General features: G+C 38.8%; 1 protein-coding gene across 7 annotated transcripts in view; it reads left to right on the forward strand.

Annotated features, from left to right (window-relative positions):
* Window positions 1–19,037, forward strand: part of CLOCK (clock circadian regulator) — a 39,465-nt gene that overhangs the window by 7,973 nt on the left and 12,455 nt on the right. For 3 of the 7 annotated variants that reach the window (XM_081020486.1, XM_081020487.1, XM_081020485.1), the window contains exons 2-16: window positions 1,961–2,106; window positions 6,383–6,504; window positions 6,861–6,952; window positions 7,866–7,925; window positions 9,601–9,749; window positions 10,369–10,460; window positions 11,376–11,465; window positions 12,735–12,855; window positions 14,246–14,359; window positions 15,651–15,769; window positions 16,576–16,658; window positions 16,870–16,976; window positions 17,814–17,961; window positions 18,217–18,292; window positions 18,749–18,890. In XM_081020486.1, the coding sequence (XP_080876612.1) occupies window positions 6,906–6,952; window positions 7,866–7,925; window positions 9,601–9,749; window positions 10,369–10,460; window positions 11,376–11,465; window positions 12,735–12,855; window positions 14,246–14,359; window positions 15,651–15,769; window positions 16,576–16,658; window positions 16,870–16,976; window positions 17,814–17,961; window positions 18,217–18,292; window positions 18,749–18,890 (1,348 nt within the window). In that variant the 5' untranslated portion in view covers window positions 1,961–2,106; window positions 6,383–6,504; window positions 6,861–6,905. Of the gene's footprint in view, window positions 1–516; window positions 607–1,960; window positions 2,107–6,382; window positions 6,505–6,860; window positions 6,953–7,865; window positions 7,926–9,600; window positions 9,750–10,368; window positions 10,461–11,375; window positions 11,466–12,734; window positions 12,856–14,245; window positions 14,360–15,650; window positions 15,770–16,575; window positions 16,659–16,869; window positions 16,977–17,813; window positions 17,962–18,216; window positions 18,293–18,748; window positions 18,891–19,037 lie in introns of all 7 variants that reach the window. The other 4 variants (XM_081020488.1, XM_081020489.1, XM_081020483.1 and 1 more) reach the window with 2 other exon arrangements.

The raw sequence follows: 19,037 nt of genomic DNA on the forward strand, positions 1-19,037 counted from the left end.
GTATTTTTCGCCCTATAGGATGCACTTTTTCCCCTCCAAAAATGAAGGGGAAATGTGTGTGCGTCCTATGGAGCGAATGCAGGCTTTCGCTGAAGCCTGGAGAGCGAGAGGCGTTGGTGCGCACCAACCCCTCTCGCTCTCCAGGCTTCAGGAAGCTATCCGCGGGCTCACAAGGCTTGCGGGCTGCAGCCCGAAGCACGGGGCGCCCTCCGGAGGACACTCCGTGCTTCGCGCAGGTGTCCGCAAGCCTTGCGAGCCTGGCGGGAGTTGCCGCCGGGCTTGCAAGGCTTACGGATAGCAGCCTGTTCTGGGGGCTGGGGTTGGGGGAAGCTCGGGCCTCCCCCACCCCAGCCCCGCGGCTGGGGGGGAAAAATATTTTTTTTAATTCATTTCCCCCCCCCCCAAAAAAACGAGGTGCGTCCTATGGGCCAGTGCGTCCTATAGAGCAAAAAATATGGTATATATTTAGTTTAAAAAGTTATACATTGTTTCATTCCATCTCCAATAATTTTGTAGATCAGACATTGGCCTGGTTCACATGGGTGGCATGGCAGCTGGTGCCCCCTGGTTCACATCTAGCTTTCTCACCAACCAGAGGATAATGAGGTAACCTTCTGTATTGTGTTGTTATGATAGGTCTGGTTCAAGGCAAGGCATAAACTGTGCTATAGAGCAGAGCTGTATTGCTTCACTAAATGTCAATCTGAGATTTGGCCCTATGTAGAAATAGCAGCTGCATCCCTGTTGCTAGTCCCACCCTCACTTTTCATGTAAAGGACTCTAGCCTGCTCCATCAGTAAGCAGTAAGCCCACAACTTATGTAGGGGTTATGTTCTGGGGATTACACATAAATCCAAAATCATGTACAATCAAAACACATTGGGTTCAGTGGTGGATGAGATTCCCAAAGTCATTTCCTCTGAAACTCCACCCTCTTTTAATTTTTTGCTGTGCATGTAAAGCTGAATGCACACAAGTTAAATGCATGTATGTTCAGCTCACTGCAGTACATCTTCCAGCTGGAAGACACTGGTACTGCATGCTTATCTGATGGAAGTGCTTTCTGGGGCTGCTCTTGTGTGCCCTCCCTCTTCGGCTTCAGAGTGTTCAGTCTCAAACAAGTAGGGGAATCCAATTGACGTCTTGAGCCTCTAAAAATGGGCCTGTGTTAAGAGAGCATAGTTGCAAGGCTTTCAGGATTTCCACATCTGGGGAAGCATTTTATTAACAATCTGTTTTATGGTTGCGTAGGATATCCTGTTTAATTTGGCTTTCATTTAGCATGGGGCTCAGAGCCAAAGAACTTCACAGCATTTTTGTGCAGTTTGGGACACCGTGGCCTGGTATATGTGTTATGCAGTAGTTCCCTAAGCTGCATGGCAAATAGAGTTTTGACACTGAAGAATACTTTTCAAAAATAATTCATGGCATAAGGGTTTGCAGTTCAATACAAAATAAAAAATCAGAATCCCACTGAGCCCAAAGGAGCTCTTTGTAATCTGGCCATTGTTTGTTATTAACTGAGAGACTGGCAACACAGTACATTCCCTTAGAAGTTCCATTGTATTCAGTAAGGGTTATTCCCAGGTGAGGGTGCATAGGAGTTCCACTATAGAGGGGGGATTTGACTACAAAGAAAGAATGGTTGTATATTTCAGTCTGTTTGAACTTCTTTGTACTTCTTGAACTTGAGAGACACATTGTGTGCTTTATGGATCCCACATAAATGTAACAGAATTTTATGTTCTTGTTAGAGGTGTTGAGCATCAGATGCCAACTTTGTTCATAGGGGTCAGGAATGTCACCTTATGCATGACCTTGGAAGAAAGCATGGTTTGTTTCATTATTAGGTTATTAGGCATAAACGGAAACGTAATCCATATATGATATTACTATGATATTTAAAGTAGTACATTCTGGCAAAACTCAAGGTGCTACCTGAAAAATCTGTTATTTGCAGCAAAAGTTATCACCATATACTGAAAAATCTAAGGGGTCTTTCTTGGTATCAGAATGGACGAAGACGCTGAGGGTAGCTGTTATAACCAAGCTGACTGGTCTAATACATAGGCAAGAAGGAATAACAACTTGGTGCTTTATGATTATGTAAGTTGTCATCTGGTATTTACAATGAACTATATTTGAGTATTTTATATTTTTACATTTAAAAAATACTAAGTTCTCTTCAGTAGGTATCTTTGAATGGTCACTGTTCTTCTTATGTCAGCTTTTATTAGAGCCATTCAGCTTGGCTAAATCAACTTTGTCAGGTCTATTAGAATGCTATTCAGTTGCTCATTTTATGTAGACTATCAGACTGAAATTATTGGCTACTATTGTTTGTTTTGTTTACTCTAGTCATTCTAGCTTAAGTTTTCAGTGTATTCATAAGCATCAAAAAATATTCTAATGACTCCTTGTATTTTATTTCTATGACTTAAAAATTGTTTTAAAAATAAATATCTAAACTGTTTAATGTGTGACCTCAATACAAGCTATGTGAACAAACCAGATTTGCAAACAAGTGCTCCAAAGTTACTAGCACTCACAAACAAAAATACTGGTTTTACTCCCTATGCATTCTTGTATCAGTTTTTGAGGTCAACAGAAAAAAATAAGTCAATGGTTGTAAAGCTCCCCCTTTTGGTTGTCTAGAAGTGGTTCTTATGTGTCACAGGTGACTATAAGCATAGTATAAGTGTAAAAGTATTGGGCAAAATTTAACATTAGACGAGTAGGGATGGATGGAACAGTCATAATCCAGTTCATGTCCCTTGAACACGAGTAGTCTAGTAAGTCTGTTCCTTTGAATGGCCATGCAGATTTATTTGACTCTTTTTTTTCCTTTTAAAAAACCAGTTACAGCTCTTTAGAGCAGCTAGAAAGTGTGGTGCTGCCACACTCATTGATAAGATATGAGTAAAAAGCTCCTGGAAGAGGCAGCGCATTATGATGTGCCACCATTTCCTGGGTGATTCTACAGCACAAAGATGGTTACCTGCCTTGCAGTAATGAGTGCATAAAACATAATTTATTTCTGAAGACTCAAGCACCAAAAAAACATGTTCTGAAACCCACAAGTTTAAAGAGGTAAACTGTATAGTACATGATGGCCAACCAACTTATGGTTTTTACTCTTATCATTTGCTTGATAACTAAAACTTGCTCTAATTTTTTGTGTCTTGCCTGGTGTTATGTAGTGGCCATATCTCCTTAAAAGTATTACCTTACCCACATGGCGTTTACAGGTGCACATGTACCTGCAGAGAATTTCCCTGGCATGCACAGGCCCCCTCCCCAGGATATATGCCATCCCTTAAAGTTCCCTCATTATTAAAATTTGGTTGCACTAGAGATCATTTCATTTCATTCTTTATTTCATCTATTATACAGAGAAATGGAAAGAATCATCTGTATTATATGTGTACCTGTTCAAGGAGGGGGTGTTGGGGGGAAGTTTGATATGAGTTTGTGAAAAAGTGAGGAGGAACAGGTTTGCAATGGAACCCCAGAAGGTTAGTGAAACATTTTAGTATCATAATACCTTTATTAACTGAATATCACCAAGCAATGAGCTATCTTATAAGTTTCACATAAATCTTCCCTGAAGTTCAGTAGAGGCGAGGGAGGGAAGAAGAGAGAATGATATTCCTAATAAGAAACATGGCATAAGCCTCTTCTGTAATATATGTATCTGTAATGTGACTTTCTTAAGAAAACTCAGAAAGCTGCTGGAAGACTGTTAGTTTGTGCAGTGCAGAATATCTGACTTACATACTTCTACTTTGTCCTATACCAGCAATATAATTTTCCTCTGCTCACTCTTCTCTGCATAAGTCATATGGTCTCTTTTCTTTAACATCTATTCTATTCATGTTTGCTTTTAATTTCAGAAGTCTTTCTAAGCGTTTTTTAAACATTCTCTTCCCCCCTCCGTGCCTCCGGTTATAAGCATAGGTCGGGATTCAAAGAACTGTGAAAATAGCTTCATGTGCCCGGAATGGTTTTGGATTTGTTTCCCAAACAGCAGCCGTGTCTACCCCTTAAAGCCTAATGGTAAACCACATTTGAAACTGGGAAGAATTAAGGGAGCTTTCTGCTCAAAATGGGGAGGGAAACTTAAAATTCCCACTAGGTTAGCTCAACCCCTAGAATAGCTGTTTGGGTGTCTGGCATAATAATAAAAAGTCTAGGCATTGTAAGTGAGAGTGAAACACAGTTTTAAAGACTACCAGTACTGGATGCAGTACTTGCGTCATTTATTATCCCCCACCCCGGACTTGTGTAATGTTTGGCAGAATATTCATATTCTCAAAAGTTTAAAAACACAAGCTTCATGTTACAACGTCCGCAGTCTAGATTTCAAAAGACTTCTTTGCGCATTTTAGTGGATACTCTGCCCAAAAGAAGGGGGGAAAAACTATTCAAATGGGAGATAAGTGTTTAACCACCTTAACAGGAAAAGTAGGTCAATAGGACACTAGGCTATTAGGCCAGAAAGACACAAGCAGGTTCTCTGAGTCATGCTTCACTTTGCTTTTCCTCCCCACTCCTTCTGGCAGATTGCTTTTCTTTGTATTTAGTTCTTTCTCTTTTTAGTTACTTTTAAAAACAAGTAATCATTATTGTTTGTGTAGCTCTACTGGCAAGAGGATACATTAATCTTCTAAAAGAAAGTTCCATGTTCTCTCAGTATGATTTGCTTCTTGGAAATCTAAAAATACCAGTTAGGAGGGAGGGAGTTCTACAACTGAAGAAGCTTTTCCAGAACTCCTTGCAGCTGATAGGGGAAGAGAATGGAATGGCCAGAACAAGGGCAGTATTTCCTGCTTGGAAATAGACAGTGAGTGGGATGGAGGAGGAGAATTGAATGTAGAGATATTTTCCCCAGTTCCCAAGATCTTGGACTGTTTTGCATTTTGAGAGCAGCAAAATGTTGAAACCTCTGGAGTAATGTATTAGTCTGTATGTTTGAGGGATTTTCTTTTGCATCCTGCCCATTCTGGAGAACCAATGTGTTAACGTAATGTTGGGGTTTAGAACAGAAGATTCATATGGCATGTCTACATTCTTTCGGGCAACAGGAACAAAATAAGCCTGTGCTAGCTGGCCTGTGCTGTGCAGATACCAATATTGCGGTTGCGGTCATTGACAGTGTGAAGTTAACTAATATTGGTTAAGCACTGTACCGATTGCATGAGTACACCAGCAGGCACCCAATAGTTTATTTCTTTATTTAAATATTTATAAACTGCAGTTTCATAGATAATATAAAGCAGCATACAAAATAAAGACAATGCTACAGTAAGAACAGTTAAATCATGGATAGCATATCAGCAAGAACTGACTGGTAAAGAAAATCACAATGCAATTATTTATTTGAACACACTTTTTGAAATTTATTTATTTAAATATTATTAAACTGCACTTTCATAGAAAGTATAACATATATAATATTAATGATACATTACAATATTAAAAAACTGCATGCTGAATTTGTGCTGCTGCAGACATAGTCTAACACAGGCTTCCTCAAACTCGGCCCTCCAGATGTTTTGAGACTACAGTTCCCATCATCCCTGACCACTGGTCCTGCTAGCTAGGGATCATGGGAGTTGTGGGCCAAAAACATCTGGAGGGCCGAGTTTGAGGAAGCCTAACATGTGCAAATGTTCCACCACTGTAGTTGATCATTTTTGTAGGGAAAATCTTGGCAGAGATCTGTGCTTTGTAAATAGATGTAGCAATATAAAACTATCCAGCTTTTGGAGGCAGTTTTGGTATGAAGAAACAAAGAAACAGATTTGGGAACATTGGTGGAATAAAGAAGTAAGAATTCAGATATAAGTAAAATAATAGAAACAATTATGATACAGCACCTCCAGAGCTATGGGTGGAATCCAAAGATTGTAAGATTGGACAATGTTCTTGCACAACCAATCATTAGATTTACAGTACATTGTCCCTGCTGTGTCTCTGAATAGCTTCTCTGGGTGGGGAGGGGAAATTGCCCAAAACTTGCTCAGCATATTTGGAATTAAGGAAGCAATACTTTACATGGTTGTCTGGAGTAAATCCCTTTGAATTTAATAGGGTTTGCCTCAGAATAGACATATAGAATAGAATCATAGAACTGTATATGGCTAGTAATGGAATTCATGTAGTTGACAGCTCTGGTCAGAGAAGATTAAAGTGTAGCTGCTCAATGACTTTTCTCTTATAACAGATGAATGTTTGTTTTCTTACATCAAGCTATTACAGTGTACATATATATATATATTTCTGTTCCTGTACTTAAAATAAAAAGTGTCTACTTATTACATGAAAAAAATAATTAGGTGCAGAATCCTAATACTATTATCTTTCTTTTTCTTTTTAACAGTACTGAATTAAGATATTAATGATCTTCTGCGGAGAATACATTTTGAAGGCTCTTCCCAAGTTGCTCCTTCTGGAACCTGTCATTTAGAACATTGCCATTTATCATCCAGAAAAGTATAAACGGTAAAAGCCCACTGGATTATATTCAGATAATTAGGGCACAGAACCAAAAAGCACAGGCATATATATTGGTAGCAATCCAAAGAACTATGTCCTCATTTTAAGGGCTTTGACATTGCCAGACAACATGGCAATTTGCTTTTGACAGTGCTCTCAGTTTCAAATACGGTTTGCCATGTGGAGTTGGGGCAGGGAGCTGATGTTCAAGAGACACAATCCCAAAGCTTTTTGGGCACGTGGAACTAGTTGCATGGTTCTTTGGATTCTGCCTATTGTTCCTTTTGGCGCCAGTAGGGAATTTTATTCAGGAAAAATAAGAGAGTGACGTTGCATTTCTTTCTTTTTCTATTCTCCTACAGTGCAGACGTACAAATGTCTACCACAAGACTAAAGTGTGATATGTTATGTTCTTTACCATAAGCACCCATAAAATGAGCTCCATTGCAGACAGGTATGCTATGTTTGAGTTTTGTGAATTATTTTTTATTTGTGCATTATTAATGGTTGCACATGGTTTAAAACAGAATTTCAAAGAAGGCCATTGAAGTTACAGTGTCTCTTTATAACAGGAGAGGTGAACCTGCAGCTGTCAAGCTGCTTTAGGTGGACTGCCAATCGCCAGATGTCTCCTCTCCCTCTTGTGCAGCCCCATTGCTAGCAAGTCATTGCATGAAAATGCTCAGCAAGCAGGAAGGAGCACCAGAGGATAAACAGGTGCCTTTGGAAGCTAAGGAGATGAGGCAGTGAGGCTTTCCTTTCCTCCTAGCCCAGCACCACAGTGGAGAGGAGTTATATCTCTACTGGTATTGTTGAAAAAGAGTGTGTGTGTGTGTGTGTGTGTGTGTGTGTGAGAGAGAGAGAGAGAGAGAGAGAGAGAGAGAGAGAGAGAGATTGAGAGCACCTACCTGTATGTTCCTGACTGTGTGGCTGCCTGCTTGTCTGGATGTATGCAGTATGTGTGTGCATGCATGTAAATGTACATTGATCTCAGCCTCTGTTGGCTTGCAGCCCTTGGAGTGGTGGTTATGAGTGTGATCCTTAGACCAAAAAGGTTATCTACCCCTCCATTAGAACATAACAGACTTCATTAGCTGTTTGCTATGAATGACTTGATTTAATGGTAATGCGGAATTGCAAAGATCCAATGAGGGTGTTTCAATATTTCTTCCTAAATTGTATCTGTGGGTACGGTAGAAAAGGTAATGTTCACAAAATTTATTTTACTTCACATCGAAACCAATCTTATAAATACCAATTTTTTTAAGATTGATATAATTAGTAATGTTGCAGACTGAAAATACTTATCAATATAAGGCTGTTCTTAACATTGTGGCTGCCCTCTGAGACTTGTTTTTTTCTTGTAGAGATGATGGTAGCATTTTTGATGGTCTCGTGGAAGAAGATGACAAGGATAAAGCGAAGAGGTATGTTTTTTGAGGTAGCTAGCACCTTCCATTTTTCCTCTGGTTAGGATGTATATAAACTGTGCATTGAAATGGGACTTTACATAAAGGGCTGTTTGCACACAATGCTAAACCATGGTTCAGTGTTATAAAGATGAGCCTCCCCAAGCCTAGGTAAAGCCAACTTCAAACCATGGGATTTTCCCTTGTTGTGAGCCAGGAGACCTGATTTGCATAGAATGCAAAGATTCTTTGAAACTCAATGTAAAATTCTCCTGGCTGCACAGGAGAGAGTATTGCAGAGTGAATTGAAGAGCATGTGAGACTAATGCTTTGTTTGGACTTGCTGAGGCTTGACTAAGTAAATAGTTTAGAACAGGGAAAGAGAACCTGTGACCTTCCAGCTGTTATTGAACTTAATCTCTCATCAGCCTCAGCCAGCATTGCTCATGATGACTGGTGATGAGAACTGTAGTTCAATGACATCTGGAGGGCCACTTCTGGTTTTGTATTACATCTGGACCAGCGCATAGATTGCACAGATTATATCAGGAAGCCTGTGAAAAGCCCTATATCCAGTGGCCTAAAGTATGCACAATGCCCTTAGTCCTTGCATACATTGCCAGGCATGTGGTCAGCTGTCTTATCTGACAATGGGGAAGGGGGAAGAGAAGGGAGGACGGATTCAAAGCATCTCTTTTCTCCCCACCCACCCTCTTAACAAGTGACCAAGTGGATTAATTAAAGTTTGTTCAAGGGAAGATACCAACACATAGTCCCTTGCTGAGTGCAAGGATCACTGCATGGGGATCTTGGTTTTTTTGGCTTGGAGACAGTATTAAAATATTGCAATAAAATATTAACATATTTATGTACTGCAAAGATATAAGACTCTTCAAGTTTCAATTTTTAGTTTTTCTTTTAATTTTATCAGGCATCCAAATAAGTCCAAGTGTCTTGACTGGCAACTGACCTCTTGAAAAGCTACTGTAATATGCTTAAGACAAAAGCCTAGATTCAAACAGCAGTAAAACTTGTTTCACAGGCTAAGGGCTTGGGGCTTCCCCCCCCTTTTTTTCTTTTAGCAATAACCTATCAAAGCCGCATAACTATTGAAAGTGGAGGAAGAGTAGTGGAGATTAAAAAAATTCCACTGGGCATGCTCAAGCACTTGTTTTTACCAAAAGTAGTTATTTGGATTCCACCCAAAAGATGTTTAAAGATAATTTAAACACATCGCTAATGTTTCCATGTATAGGGCTCCAAAATGGAATACTAATGTTGCAGTCCTAACCCTGCTTACTTGAGAGTAAGTTCATTGAATTTAACAGAACTTCTGAGTTGGCATGATTAGAATTGTGCTAAAAGTATTTCTATGGCTAGTTTTGCCAAATGTTTCCTCCTCCTCACATTTGAAATGAGCATATTTTATTGACCATTGTAACTTACAATACATTCTGTTGTATCCACTGCTTCCAGGGCTTCCATTCCCTCTTCTTTCCATTCATGCCCCCAACCCTCCAGCTGTTCAGGAGCTGGAGGGGATGGGAGAGGAAAGGGAAATTCTGTTATGCAAATGGAAGCCCCTTTTGCTGACAGAACTGTAGCATTGGACACAGCCTCCTAACCCCTAAGAAATTGCATAAAACTTCCCCCCTGGAATTTTCATAATTGTGTGTGTCTGCTTTTTTTTAAGGGTGTCAAGAAACAAGTCTGAAAAGAAACGCAGAGATCAGTTTAATGTACTCATCAAAGAACTGGGATCCATGCTTCCGGGCAATGCTCGGAAGATGGACAAATCTACTGTACTGCAGAAGAGCATTGATTTCTTACAGAAGCACAAAGGTAATTTGGGAATGTCACAAGAAATTTGTGAAACAAATTTTGTTGAATTCTTGATACTTAAGTATATATGAGTTGGAATGGTCCATAAATCACAGGTAGTTTTAGTCTGTCTACCTGGTGGTGTTATATTTGCTGGGACAGGGTGGTGGCAAGGTTGAAGGGAGCCCTGGATTGGTGGTGCCAACAACCCGGTAAGGGTGTGTGTGCACATGTGAGCCACTGCCAACCCAGAACTCTCCTAGCTTTCCCCTGACCTATCTCTGTCCTGTTGAATGCAGCACTGTGACTAGTAGTGTGCTGCTGTCTGCTCTCCCCATCATGCAGTTCTGGTGATAAGTAAATGCTTCTTTTCTCAACCTTTTTACCTACCTATCTGCATCTTGGTACATTAAGGTAGAATGTTGCAATGAATACAGTTCTCTCACTTGCTCTCTATCTTTTTTGTTTTTGTAATAGGCATGTTTAATGACTGGGCTGGTGCGGTTAATGAATGATAGTTTCCAATGGGATGGGGAAAATAACCTGTGGCGCTATTCCCTCCCCCCTTTTGTTCAAGTTGGCATCCAAAGTTGGGTGTGTGTATTACAAGTGTGCGCACAATTTTCCTTTCCTTTTGCAGAGATCACTGCCCAATCAGATGCCAGTGAAATCCGACAGGACTGGAAACCCACATTCCTTAGTAATGAAGAATTCACTCAGTTAATGTTAGAGGTAACTTAATTATTTTCATTGTAAAATGTGTGCGTATTCTGTCATTGTAAGTATTGCTTTGTGATGTCGTGCGGTATATTTTCAGCTTTGTATTGTAATTAAAATGCACTTTCCCCAATATTCAGTTAAAATATGTGCAGAACAGATTCAAAAGATGCATGTGGAGAATGCTGCTGCCAGGGGGTTATTGGGGGACCAGCTACTTAAAATATTCTGTACCTTTGAAACTTAATTTACCTTCTGTTTTGAAACCCAGTTTGATGATGCCTTTGACCTTTAGTTCCTCAATGGTTTGGGTCCAAAGTAAATTGAGCACTACCTACCTCCATGTAATACTGCTTGTCTGTTTAGAAACTTAGAAGGGTCTTTGCTCTCCATCCCACCATTATCTGTAGCTGTAGTCATGTTGGGTGGTATGTGAAGCCAGGCCTTCTCTGGCACAGTGGCACTTAAACTTTGACACCACACTGGGAGACATGCTTAGCTTGTTCTCTTCCCACCTTCTGAAAGATGGTGAAGACCACTGTTGTACATTGGGCATTTTATAGCAATGAGTTTAGTGCCTTGGTTTTGTGCTCCTGCTGTTTTTTGTTGAATTGATTCAAAGCAATTTGTATCAAATTTGCAATTGGTATTTTAACATTTTTCTTTTGTATTTTAAGTTTTGTGAGCCTTTTGGCTGAGGAGCAACATCACAATGTACTCAGCATAATGTGCATTTCCCCAGGTTTGAGAGCGCAACCCATGAATTGATTGTCAGATAGTGTTCAGTTCCACTGTTCAGGGTGCTGGTGCAGGGAAGTTTAAGATTTTGAGATCAATTAAGAAGTTAGTCCTGGCTCTTTTTTGTATGTTAATCAAATTGTACAGTGCCCTGTTTGTCTCCTTTTAACTGTCTGTTCTGTTTAATTTCAGGCTCTTGATGGTTTTTTCTTAGCAATCATGACAGATGGAAGTATAATATATGTATCAGAAAGTGTAACCCCCTTACTTGAACACTTGCCAGTAAGTACGAGCTGCTTACAGGAAGATATCAGATTTATTTGGTCACTGGATGGACACTTTACCATTTGCCATTCTAAATTCTAGAGCTCAAATAGTATAATATCTTTTTAAAGACTTCATCTTTTCTTCCATTAAAGCAGCCTTAGTCCTGTTTCATGTATAAGGCACTTCAGTGGGTGAATCAGGAGCATCAGACATTTTTCTCTGCTCATATACACACAGCCATCACAGTGTGCCACAGTGTGCACATTCATTGACTCCTGATGTAAGTGGTATATGAAAATAACACACATATGCCTGTGCACGATCTTCCTTCTGTATAGCCTATTTCTCGCTTATCAAAGGGCATAAGCATTTTGTTTTTATCTTGCCCTAAAAATTTTTTTTTTATTCTTGCACTAAGAAATGGAGACAGTTACAGTTGAGTCTACCATTGTGTAGATTTGGTTTATAACAGTTGCAGACTTCGTTTCCTCTAAGGAGGAAAGGGATTTGAACAATCCTGCACATTGAGGTTTTTACCCACAATTGCTGTGGATATGGTAAAACTTTTCCTTTTGTCCAAACTGTTGGAATGCAACTGATATTACTATTGCTGGTCTTCTGCTTGAATTTGATGAGAGGTTTGTATATATATTGTAAAAGCATTCATTTAAAGTGGGATCCATAACTGATCTCTGCTCATGTCTTGTGCAAACAGACAGAACTGCTTTTCTGCCCACACAAGACATCTCTGGATTGCACACAAAATCAAGTAGGATCAGCATCAGAATATTGCAGGGTGTCCTCACTTTCTAACAGGATTGCTTCTCTTCAGGGTTTCTGACAGCTAATTACACCCCTTTCCCAGATACTGTAAGTTGTAGTAATCTTAAGCAGGGTATCCCCCCCCCCCCCCCGGTTTTCCACCTTTTGCAATCGATTCTCAATATCCCGTGGCTGCTTAAAATGCTCAGTCCTCATTCAAAGGTTGCTTCCTTAGGTTAAAACATATACTTCATTACTGCAATGTACCTCGAGTCTCAAAGGACAGGGGAGTGTCTTCTATACTTTGGATAGGATTATAGCAATGTTTGTTCACTGTATCTGAAATTAGGGCAATCCAGCTTTTTATTGTTGTAAAAATATTTGGAAATGATGTACTTAATCAGGATTATGTGTTACAAGCAGCATAATATTTTTCTCCCTGACAGCTGTGTTAGTTACTTTGTATTCAAAAGTGACATTTCACAAGATTACATTTTCATTTCATTTCTCTCTCTCTTTTAGTCTGACCTTGTGGATCAGAGTATATTTAATTTTGTCCCAGAGGGGGAGCATTCAGAGGTTTATAAAATACTGTCTACTCATCTGTTGGAAAGTGATTCGTTGACCCCAGAATATTTAAAATGTAAGTTGCACTGTTGAATTATCTCTCGAAAGAAACTCCTGAACACTTCAACATGTTAAAATACAGTGAAAATATAATCACTGATTTATTCTGTTAAACTAAGAGTTTCCTGAAATCTTTTTCACATACCAGGTATATAAAAAGGCTAACACTATTATTATATTATATATATTTATATTTATATTTATAAATGCAGTAGGTAAGGAACCAAGAATTGTTTCAACTGTGGCCAGCAACTGCTGCATTTTAGCAGTATTATTATTATAATTATTTATTGAATTTATGTACCGCCCTATACTCAGAGATCTCAGGGCGGTTCACAAAATAAAATCAAAATATAAAACTACAAAATACATAATCAAAATAAAAACAACAACCCAATAACCTCCACCCCCCAAAAAACCCCACATTTTAAAAGGGCATAGGATCCTGACAACATTTAAAGTGAGACAATTAACAAACCTGGACAAGAACCACTTTCTGGAAAACCATGATCTCAGAAATGTCTGCAGAAATGTCTGTCAATATATAAAATGAATGTAAATTGTAACAACACTGCATTGTAGAATGCATGTGGTCAGTGTTCCAGTGGCCACCATGTCCTCATCTATGATACTCTCCCATGCCTTCTGCCATTCTCTCTCCCACTTGGTTCCCCCTTTGGGTTTTTTGAGGGGCAGGGGCTCTCACCCTCTTAGAGTTGTTTTTCTGAAGATTTTTTGCTCATCTGCAAATCTTCAGTTCCCACAGGCTTATTGATACTTCCCTCTTCAGTGTAACCGATGCAATATTGGAGAGCCACACTCAACTCTGAGTTTTGAAAATCGAAGGAGTACTGGGCTGTGGACTGTCTGCAGTTGGGATGTTGACAGAAGCTTGCTTCACTTTCTGAAATGTTTCTCACTCATGGTTTGTTAAACCATGGGGTGATGATCATTATCCACACTTTTATTTTATATTGCTCACAATACTTTTGGGGAGTGAGGCAGCACAGGGTAGATACATACTTTAAGGCTGCAACCCTATATATACCTAACTGGGATTAATCCACAGGCTCCTTTGGGAGGGTGGGTGGATATAAACAAACAAACAAACAAACAAACAAACAAACTCACTGTGCCTTCCTTCTGAGTATAAATGTAAAAGATTATATTCTAAATGTGTAGGATCTTAGATTCAAACCTAGTTGAAAAATATTGTGGTAGCAGGGCAGGAAAAGGCTGGATGCACTGAAGAACTACTCCCATGTAAGGAATGTAAGGTGGCACATTGTTAAGGCTATGTTTAAGGTAGCTTCTTCCATTGTTTTGCACATTTTACTCAAGAATATCAGCTTGTAAGGTTTCGATGTTCATTTTGATATTCCATTATGTGTGTTTTGTTCTTCTAGCAAAAAACCAACTAGAGTTCTGTTGCCATATGCTCCGAGGGACAATAGACCCCAAAGAGCCACCTACATATGAATATGTAAAATTTATAGGAAACTTCAAGTCATTGAGTAACAGTAAGTTACAGTATTTTTTTTAAAGTGTTTTAGATTACAACTAACTTGTGAAACGTTACAAGAAATAGGAAAAATAATGTACCTCCTTTTTTTTAAGGCACTGGATTACATTTAAATGAGGATAGTGTAAATTTACAGCATGTCTGTTGACAGAAACTAGGGAAGTGTAGCAACTTCTAGTGCAGGCACCCCCAAACTCGGCCCAGCTGTTTTGGGACTACAATTCCCATCATCCCTGACCACTGGTCCTGTTAGCTAGGGATGATGGGAATTGTAGTCCCAAAGCAGCTGGAGGACCGAGTTTGGGGGTGCCTGTTCTAGTGAGTCCTGAATCCCAAGCCTTGGAGAGATTCTTGGCTGCTTTGGGCAAAGTGTGATCTGCATGTGACACCCAAGTCAAAGCAGAATTCCCCAAGTGCCTAATAACATCTTCAGTGATTCAGATGCTTTAAAAAGCTGCAAACAAGTGTCTGCAGAAAGTGAAACTATTGTCTCTAAGCTCACCATATAAGGAAGACAGCAGGGGGGAGGAGAGGGGCTAATTGATGTCTGTATTTTAATGAAAACTCTTGGACCAGGATGGAGGGAAAGCTTGTTCAGAACTGTCCGTTTTTAATCAGAGGAATTATTTTGTTAGCACTCTTCAATCCCAGTGTTTGAGGGGAGGGATGTTGCTGAATAATATAATCTACATTTTCTCTGTGTCGTTTCTTGCTCTTTTGCAAGTTCTGTTCTGCAGTGCAGCAAACATCAGAAAGAGTTCTGTTAGACTTCGGTGGTGTCCTTCCCTTTCCTGCTTTTTTCCTATTGTCCAACTTACATCTTTAGCGCTTTCATTCTGTTTGATTACTCGTGCTTTTCAATTTATTTCCAGTTATTGTTAATAGTCCCTCATTCTGTTTTGATTTTATTTGCTGGTATTTCAAGGGTTTTTGTTCTGTTTAGCAGAGTGCAATGTTATGCCCCTTCCCCTTATAGTTCAGGGTCTGAGGACTTTGCTTCTGTGTGACTGACTGTAGTTTTTTTAAAAAATCGCTTTGATCTGAAGGAAGGGCAGGATATAAAAACTCTGAGATAAGTGAAACAGGTTGAGTGATTTTTACTTTCTTTTTATATCAGCTTAGGCAGTATTTATGTTATTCTATGAAATATTTTAAGAATGTAGTTTTAATTTTTTTCTCCCAGGTGACTTTTTAAACACTTTGTTTCATAGGATCGTTAATTATATGTTTGATTTTATAAGTCATTCTTAGAAATAGTAGTAATTTTCTTCTCTTCCTCCTGTCCTTAGTGTCTAACTCTGCGCATAATGGTTATGAAGGAACCATTCAGCGATCACATAGGCCTTCCTATGAAGACAGAGTTTGTTTTGTAGCTACGGTCAGGTTAGCTACACCTCAGTTTATCAAGGTATGTTAAGATTGTCATCTCTTCAAAATCTATGATATTTGCTTTTCCTTTGTATTTTTCTTAAGCAAAACATTTATTGTTTAATGAACAATAATTTAAGCAACCATACTCCAATCCAGGTAGGGTAATATTCTCCAGGATGCAGGTGTTCTTGTACAAATTGCCTCCTAGATTGGGTCCTGTGCTGTTAAAAAAAGGTCTATAGCCAGCTTCTGTAACTGTACTGCATGTATGCTGGATCAGGCTCAAGCATGCATCCCCAGAGGATGATTTGGGCTGTTAGTTAACAACCTGTCTGCAGTACTAGGAAGACTCAATCAAGTTCTCCTCATTGCTGTAGCTGACATTCAGTGCCTTTCCTACAGGAATTTTGAAACATGTCCTTCTGTGGTGCAAATTTAGATTTGCTGAAGGCTTAGTTGTAAAGAACTTCCTCTTTTAGGAAGGCTATATACCATGTGAATTGCTAGTAAAAGAAAATAGCACAACTGCCTTCCGTATCAATTCCCAGATGTCAAAAAGAAGTAGGGGAGTTCTGAGGGTGATGGTTCCTCTGGTGGTTCCTTGCACAGAATGCTGAACTTGCCATTCTCACACTGGAAAAATAAGCATAGTATGGGTTGGTCTGTAGTGGCAAGTTGCTTGAATTACTCCTCTTCCAAGCAGCAGTGAAACAGCAAAATAAGAAATATTTTGCATGTTACATTCACGTCGATTTATATGTATGTTTGGAAGTCTGGATTTCATGAGAGTTTTTACATTAGAGTAGAGCAGTTCTGAGAGACTTACGTTTTTTTATTTTTTAGGAAATGAGCACTGTTGAAGAACCCAATGAAGAGTTCACCTCTAGACATAGCTTAGAATGGAAGTTCCTTTTCTTGGATCACAGGTGCCATTTCTTACAATGTAGTACTAAGCGGTAGCACTCTGTTACCGTTAGTGGTCACTAATCCTCATTGGCTGTTTATAGCAAGAAATGAATTTTACTTTTTACTGAATACGTTTTTATGTAATTATAAGCACAATTTTCTGTTTAAAAACTGTGACTGATTTTTTTCTATTCTGAGAAATAAAATAACGACTCTTATGTCATTATCCAGGGCACCACCAATAATAGGTTATTTACCATTTGAAGTGTTGGGGACATCAGGCTATGATTATTATCATGTTGATGACCTAGAAAACCTGGCAAAATGTCATGAACACTGTAAGTAAATGTCAAAATTTTATGTAAACCATACTAATATAGAATTGGTAACTTTTGGTGATGTATACAAACTAGTTACAGTGGTACCTCTGTTCCCAAATATCTCCATTGACGAACGTTTCAGAACCCGAACGCCGAAAACCTGGAAGTAAATGCTTCTGTTTTTGAACGTGCCTCAGAAGTTGAACAGCTTCCGCTGCATGTTTTTCCATTTTCTCAGTGCAATTTACAGACTGCACTTTGCGCCTTGGTTTTCGAACATTTCAAAAATCGAACGGTCTTCCAGAATGGATTACGTTCAAGAACCGAAGTACCACTGTATCTATATTTGAAAATCTTTTAACTAGGGCTGAAATACTTGTAAAATTATGTTCTAAAAAAGTTTTTAATCACAAAATAGTGCTTAAACAAAAATAGCACTTAAGTACAATTTAAATAATTGCTTAATAATAATAATAATAAATTGCACACTTAGAATTATAGCTTCCCTGTTTACTAGGCTAGGTTTTGCACACTAGTGTGGCAGGAACATTGCGCTATCTGAAGTGCGGAAAATCAATTTCAGTTGTGCATGTAACTAATAGATAAGAATAATTATTGATGACATCAGGAGCTACCATTCTGGAAGCATTCATAGTAGTTCTCGGGTTTCCTTCCATTCTCTCCTTCTATAATATGTTCCACAGCTTTTAAAAATAATTTATTTTTGTATTTGGGATATTAGAATCAAATGAAGAAAGTTTTGTGTTGGTTTAAAGAAATGATGCAAACTGTTTAAATGCACATTCTGGAAGTGGCATTTTCTGAAGCAGAACCATATTTTTACATTGTTTTTAGTAATGCAATATGGAAAAGGGAAATCCTGCTATTACAGATTCCTCACAAAGGGTCAACAGTGGATTTGGTTGCAGACTCATTACTATATCACTTACCATCAGTGGAATTCTAGGCCAGAGTTCATCGTATGTACACACACGGTAGTAAGGTAATAGAATTCTGCATAATTTTTATTACAGTTTTTTGCAACCGATTTTTCAGCTATATTTTAGTACTTCTCCCAGCTGACTAAGAAGTCATCAGAGTCTTCTGAGTTAGTCACAGGTAAAAGCATATTAATGCATTAATGCATCCATGTTATTTTTCAAATGCATTTAAATAATGTATATAAAATGTTTGCTACCATTCTGTTAAGATGAACAGACATGCTAATCGCCTGAAATGTTGGGTTATTTATCGGTAGTTATGCAGAGGTTCGAGCAGAAAGGCGGCGTGAACTTGGTATTGAAGAGTCTCTACCAGAAATAGCAGCAGATAAAGTAAGTTTTCCACCATCATCTTATATTGGTTCTGTTCATTGCTATAGCTTTTAAAAATTGGCTTGTAGGGTTTGCAGTGCCCGCACTTCAGCAGGTTTTAATAATCCACCCACCCAGAGTTATTCATTCTTTCATGTAAATTACCTAGTGATAAGGTGTTCAAAACTGCTCTTGCACAGTTTGGTTTGGATTTTTTGTTTTGCTTTTGGGTTGTCAGGGTGGTGAAAGAGACACAAACACTGATCATAGGGAGAAGTAAGATGGAAAGACGGACTGTTAAGATGTCAAACAGAGCAGGGATAAGTTAAGGGAAGGTGAAGCACATGTATAAGAAATTTGCTTTCATTGTGAAAGCCCCATGTTTGAATATTTGGTAAGATACAGTTAGTTTCTGCTAATTATATTGCTAATTATTTTGTGTGTGATGAACCAGCCAAAACATTTTTATTGTTTTAGAGTCAAGACTCTGGTTCTGAGAATCATATAAGCACAGTAAGCCTCAAAGAAGCTTTGGAGAGATTTGATCACAGCCCTACACCTTCTTCTGCCTCCAGGAGTTCAAGGAAATCTTCTCACACTGCAGTTTCAGACCCTTCTTGTGAGTGCACAGAATCAAAACTATTCTATAGAAGGTTATTGACTTTGGGGCCTTGTGACTTTAAAATGAATGCTATTCATGATAATTGTAGCCTGATGATATTATCAGTTCTACAGAGAGAGTTGTTAATCTGGTGTGGAATATAAA

The sequence above is a fragment of the Podarcis pityusensis genome (assembly GCF_964106645.2).
Source record: "Podarcis pityusensis genome assembly, chromosome: 9".
Classification (NCBI taxonomy): Eukaryota; Metazoa; Chordata; class Lepidosauria; order Squamata; family Lacertidae; genus Podarcis; species Podarcis pityusensis.